We start from the raw sequence: 6,163 nt of genomic DNA on the forward strand, positions 1-6,163 counted from the left end.
ATACAGGAATAATAACTGCGTTTTACTCAACCACGGCAAAATACCTGTCCTGTAAACATTCCCATGAGGACCAACTTGGCAAAAAATAAAAAAATAAAATCTGCAGTTAAACTAGATGTTTGAAAGGTTTTGTGTTTTTTAGATTCCTTCATTCTCGGTTTCTGAAGAGCTGACCAAACTGGAAACTGTTTGTCATCAGACTCAAGTATCAGTCAAAGCTTGTTGTTGAATTATTTTTCTGTAGTTGTGTAACAGCTTACCGTAACATAGCCTTCAGTTTTTAAAGCATAACTGTAAATTTTGAAATACTGAAAGATCTGTCTGTTTGCGCAATAAGATCTGGTTGGAGCGTCCAAACTGTGCAAACATGTTGGCAAGTGAAGTCCATCCATCACGCTGAGCAGAAAGATCAAACAAAGACTCACTTATTGATACGGAGGCTGAGTCACAGATTAAACTGTGTTTTAGAAATAACAACACAAAGCAACAGTTTCTCAGGTCTGACATGACTTTGAACATAAAGATGATGAACGGAGCGGATTAAAACTGGTGACGAAATTCTTTAACCCAAACACAAGATGGCAGCAGTTCAGACTCAGTGATGCAGAAAGGATTCAGGCTGGAGGCGTGGAGTCACATAAAAACAGCAACGAGTGACAGAGGAATCAGAGGATCGGCTCACCTGGACAGAACTCTGCTGAGGATTCTGCATCTCCACAGGTCAGAGCTGCACATCACAGCAGGTCAGGGTGTTATTTTGGTTCCTCTGAGGCTTGATGATCAGCTGCTTCTTTTAAACAGATTTTTCTGAAGAGAAACGGCCAGAGGCTGAAGCTGTGAGATGGATCGACACGGAAAGGGTAAATCTGAAATATTGATCTCCAACTTTTTACAAAGAACCAAATTCTCAGAACCAGATTTGTGGCTTTACTACCACCCAAAAAACTAGCTTTTAATTGTCTTTTATATATGTTCTCAGGAGGACACGGACATGGACATGGACAGGGACATGGACCCGAACATGGTCATGGTCATGGTCATGGACATGGACATGGACATGGACATGGACATGGACATGGACCCGAACATGGACATGGACATGGACATGGACATGGACATGGACATGGTCATGGTGGTTGCGGTGAGACAGACCATGGACATGGACATGGACCCGAACATGGACATGGACATGGTGGTTGCGGTGAGACAGACCATGGACATGGACATGGACATGGACCCGAACATGGACATGGACATGGACATGGTGGGTGTGGGAAGGACAAGCAGAGACGGAGGTTCAAGCTTGGTCACAAACACAAGAAATGCCACAAGAAAGGGAAGAGCTGCCACGGGGTGAGAGCCTGTTCTCCACTTCTTGATCTTCTCGATGTTTTCTGCCTGAATATTATTTCCACCGTCAGACTGAACATTAACCATGTTTTTGTTTCCTCTCAGTCCTCCAGCAGCTCCTGCAGCAGCGACTCTGATTAGATGGAGACGCCTCAAACATCTTCATCTCCAGAAAACAAGAACCTGTTCCACCGTACTCACTATAAAAACCAACAGAGGACTGAGATACTGGATTTGTTTCTTTGTTCGATTTTAAATAAAGCATGTGAAATCCAAACAAATAACTGTGTTCAGTTTTTCATTTCATCCACACTGATGTTCTGGGTCTGGACAGTCAGTGCTACTAGTCCAGCATGAGGAGAAACCAAAGAGAGTCCGACATCCAGTCAGAACACGGCGCGTTTGATACGGTTTTATTTGCATTGCGCCGTGTTTGCATTGCAAATTAGCTTAGGCTATAAATGCTATAGTGTTATGTATTATGGTATACAGAAACAGAACTGAAGTTATTGTTACGACTGGCTCAAGGTCATAACAATAACGGGAGACCATGCAGGGATTAAAGTGCATAAAAAGAAATGTTTATTAACACAAACAACAATGAATTGAGGATGTCAGTATCAGTGGTGTAATGCAAATGCTTGGATGTGATGTATGAGTGCATATGGAAGTGTTGAAGTGCAAAAACAAAGACAAACTCAAATGTGCCAAAAGGAGGGGAGTTGAGGCCTGGCAACAAAACACTGCAAGCATCAAGGCAGAGTGGACGCCGCTGGCGACCCAGAAGGTGGAGACAGTCGGGTTTAAATGCTCTGTGCTCCAAATGAATAAAATCAGCAGCACCTGTAAAGGGGAGGAGCACAAAGACACCTGCAACCCAGCCCATAAGGCCCAGGGCCGTAACAGTTATCATAAACTAGAGGTCAAGCCTGAAATCTGGGTGTGGTGATGACCTCTGACCTGAACCTTCAGAGACACATAAAGACGGTTCCAAAGTCGGCCTTCTATCAACTGACATCAATCAAATCAACGGTCCAGAACGTCATCTTGACAGGTCAGACCGGCACATCAGAGCAGGTCAGGGTGTTATTTTGGTTCCTCTGAGGCTTGATGATCAGCTGCTTCTTTTAAACAGATTTCTCTGAAGAGAAACGGCCAGAGGCTGAAGCTGTGAGATGGATCGACACGGAAAGGGTAAATCTGAAATATTGATCTCCAACTTTTTACAAAGAACCAGATTCTCGTTCAAACCAGAGCCATCTATCAAAGCAGCTCAATGTCTCTCTGAAGGAAACTAAATGGTTTATGTTTTGATTGTAGGCAGAGTTAAGTTCCTATGAACCAGTTCAGTGAATCGGTGATCAGGACGATTCATGACAGACGTCTGCAGCTCCGGCTCTCCAGTGTCGCTGACCAGCAACGTTTCAATGCATCACCTGGATCAAAAAGTTAAAAGGTTGCAGGACAGATTCTCTCTTCACCTGGTTTAGGAGATTATGTCTGTTTGGGTTCAGATTATTTTAGATTTTGGGCTTTTACGTGCCAATTACCACCTCCCTAAAAGTAGCTTTTAATTATATTTTACATCTGTTCTCAGGAGGACAAGGACAAGGAGGCTGTGGTGGGAAGGACCTGGACCTGGAGGAGGAGGAGAGGATTTTCTCCGCCGAGACACAGACACGTACACGGTCACAAACACATGGGGCCACAAGAAAGGGGAGAACCTGTTCCTCACTTTAACTGCTCAAAATGGAAACTTTCACGTCTTCACTATGTTTTTTTGCTAAATATTACAAATACTGTTAGTGAAGAGTAGATGTCTGATAATCGTTTCTGTTTCCTCTGCAGCTCCTGCAGCAGCAACTCTGGAGACGTCTCACAGATCTTCATCTCTAAAAGCCGGCAGTGATCAGTTACATTCAGCGATTAAAGGCTGAACTCAAAATGAATAAAGGCTTAATAAAAATACATCTGAGGTTCTGGGAATTTTGATTTTAACTAAAGGTATGATGAGAAATTGCTGCTTTGTACTGACTGGATTTCAAATAAAGTATATGAAATTCAAACACATGATCAGTTTCAGTTGTATTTTGTTTGAATCTATTCTGTTAAACAGTGTTTAAAGTTGAATGTTTTTCTGTTGGTAGGTGTGGAGATACCCAGCTCCCGTGTCTCTTGGTTCCTTTCGGGTCCTCGTCTCTTCTGCTGTTTGTTTGTCAGCCTGTGTTTCCAGTTATTCCAGTTGCTACTGGTTTCTGAGCTCCTAGCTTTCTGCTCACCTGTGCTGCCTGGATTGTGTTTTCTTCTTCATTAAAACCATCGTCATTATTCAGCAACCTGGTTCCTCCGCTTCTGTCCTCACCAACTCCACTACAATTCATGACACAAAGCACCGATTCCTGAAATATTCCCTCTTCACTCCCTCTGATCTCGTCTGATCCTGATTTCTCTGTTTGTCTTATCTGAAGGTTTGATGTTTTTTTTGGGTGTTTTGGTTTCTATGGATGGTTGAACTGTGACCTTTGTTCACCAAACACCAAAACACCCTACTGCTCACCTCTTGACTAAAGCTTTTACCACCTTTATATCTTTTATTGGTAACATATTTTCTAGGAATAAGGAGCAACTGTTGCAGAGACGCATTTTAAAACGTTGCACTTCAGTCCTAATCTAAGAACTTTGATCTGGATCAGAACTGGGTGGATCAATGTTTTAGGTTGGAAACATAAAACTGTTGGACTAAACATTAACTGAAGGCGTTGACTGCTGAGTCTGCAGATTCATATGGAATTTCATGTTAATTTGGAGATTTTATAGATTTATGGATTGATTTTTTTTATTCTTTAATCCACAGAGGGTCAAAATTATACTTACAGGTTCAAGTGCATACTAACACTCCCACTGAGGTTTTATTAAATGTTTTCTCAATCACATGCGTCTCTGTATCAATTTCGAGTTGACAGGTATTTCATAATACAGAACCAACAGAACCAACTCAACCCGCTCAGGCTAAGTGACTCCAGGTTTAACGGTTTCTCATGTTTAGGATGTTTATACGGGATATTCGCTCAAATCAGTTAAATCATCAAAATCCAAGATTCATCAACAAATTACCAAAACATTCTCAGGTACTAATGTCTGCCCAACATCTTTTAGCTGAGCAAAATTCTGCGCTGCTGTGGCAACGCCTCAATCGGCCCTTTGGTTCATGTCTGCAGGCTTGGAACGCTAATAAAATGGACAGAGAGTAGAGGAGTGTCAACATCCACCTCAGAGACAGTTAGAGTTAATTATTACAGCCTGGTTAATGTAGGTCATGTGGGCAGTAAAGCTCTACATTGATAGTTTGATTAAAGGTGCAGCAGAGCATAAAAGAGGCTGCAGGTTGAGCTGAATCAGGAGATCCTCTGGAACCAGGTATGAAACTCTGACTGGATCCCGTCTGCATGGAAAACTCTGCAGAGCTTATTGAAACGTTTTCTCTCTTTCAGAGCTTTCAGAGGATTTCTGAGAATGTACGGCCAGAACCAAGGTACATCGCCCTCTGATGAAAATCATTTCATTTTGTAGCTTTCATTGACTAACTCTGGGCTTCCTTTGTCTTTAGGGAACCCAGGAGGTAACCCTGCTTTCCCTCCACCAATGTCAAACTGCCCTCCTGCACCTGGACCTCCAGGGCACGCCGGACATCCACACGGTCCTGGACACGGTCATGGTCAGTGCCAGGGTCAGTGCAAGGGTCAGTGCAAGGGTCAGTGCCATGGACATGGACACAAAGACAAGAAAAAACACAAGCACAAGGACAAGCACATGCACAAGGACAAGGATAAGCACATGCACAAGGACAAGGATAAGCACAAGCACAAGGACAAGGATAAGGACAAGCACAAGCACAAGCAAGGCCACAAACACGGCCACTGCCACAAGAAAGGGAAGGACAGCCACGGGGTGAGACGATCGTCCTGCTGCTCAGATTGGACCCAAAATAAATAATCTCACTGTCAATTTAAAGGTTTTGCAGAAAGTTAAGACCAAAATGTCAAGAAATGTTCAGTAAAATGTTTTAAGATCTAGCTAACAGACCTGAGAACATTTAAAGATGAGTAACTTGGTTCCTGAACTTATTTTGTGTGTTTTTTCAGGCGTCCAGCAGCTCCTGCAGCAGCAGCAGCAGCAGCAGCAGCAGCAGCAGCAGCAGCAGCGACTCCGACTGAATGAACTACCATCAGTTCTTGGAATCCTTCTGATTTTAATCTCAGTTGTTTTGCATTTAACAGTAAATGCACAATTAAACCCAGTAAACACAAATAATCGGTCAGAAAACCTGAATGTCAGAACTTGTGTCAGCTTTTATCATGATGTTAGTCCTGATGCCTGTTGCTTTCTGAGTGGAAAAAAGTGGTTGCAGTGCATAATAAATGTGAATACACAAACTACAGCTTGTCTGTCATTTACTTAAAGCTCCTCCATCCTGTTTGTCCAGAGTCGCACCCTGTTCCTGCTGATATGAACTTGTTTTGATAACTTTCACAATCTGTGAATAGTTGGCAGTAAGAAGCTTTCCTGGTTCACCTTAAAGTCAGCAGATCTTCATTCACTGCATCAGGAAAATTGGTTTTACCTTCGTTTTATTTTTATTTCATTCACTCAAAAACACATAAGAATCAGAAAACAATCAGAAAAAGATACAAACTTATAATATTTTCTTCCTATTCAAAATAAAAATAAAATTAGCTTCTGATCTCAGAACACTGTTACAAACATATTTCAAATACACAGAAAATAAACAACAAACACAAAACAAAACATCAAC

The 6,163-nt window shown here is 42.2% G+C and overlaps 1 protein-coding gene and 1 long non-coding RNA gene across 3 annotated transcripts; both read left to right on the forward strand.

Annotated features, from left to right (window-relative positions):
- Positions 1-2,053: 2,053 nt before the first annotated feature.
- LOC111609298 lies at positions 2,054-3,705 on the forward strand. 2 transcript variants are annotated; one of them, XR_002753043.1, is made up of 4 exons: positions 2,054-2,404; positions 2,486-2,544; positions 2,671-2,806; positions 2,948-3,705. It is a non-coding gene; the product is annotated as an uncharacterized LOC111609298 (long non-coding RNA). The 2 variants fall into 2 exon arrangements; XR_002753042.1 differs by having other exon boundaries at positions 2,671-3,705.
- A 992-nt stretch (positions 3,706-4,697) lies between these two features.
- Positions 4,698-5,786, forward strand: LOC102228960 (DNA topoisomerase 1-like). Its single transcript, XM_005798140.2, has 4 exons — positions 4,698-4,767; positions 4,842-4,882; positions 4,958-5,298; positions 5,493-5,786. The coding sequence occupies exons 2-4, from the start codon at positions 4,864-4,866 to the stop codon at positions 5,562-5,564; spliced, it is 432 nt and encodes a 143-aa protein (XP_005798197.1). The 5' UTR covers positions 4,698-4,767; positions 4,842-4,863; the 3' UTR covers positions 5,565-5,786.
- Positions 5,787-6,163: the final 377 nt, after the last annotated feature.

The sequence above is a fragment of the Xiphophorus maculatus genome, chromosome 7, assembly GCF_002775205.1.
Source record: "Xiphophorus maculatus strain JP 163 A chromosome 7, X_maculatus-5.0-male, whole genome shotgun sequence".
NCBI lineage: Eukaryota > Metazoa > Chordata > Actinopteri > Cyprinodontiformes > Poeciliidae > Xiphophorus > Xiphophorus maculatus.

Coding starts and splice junctions, on each gene's coding strand:
- LOC102228960 (XM_005798140.2), top strand. Junction 5,299..5,492: donor AAGGGAAGGACAGCCACGGG/GTGAGACGATCG, acceptor GTGTTTTTTCAG/GCGTCCAGCAGCTCCTGCAG.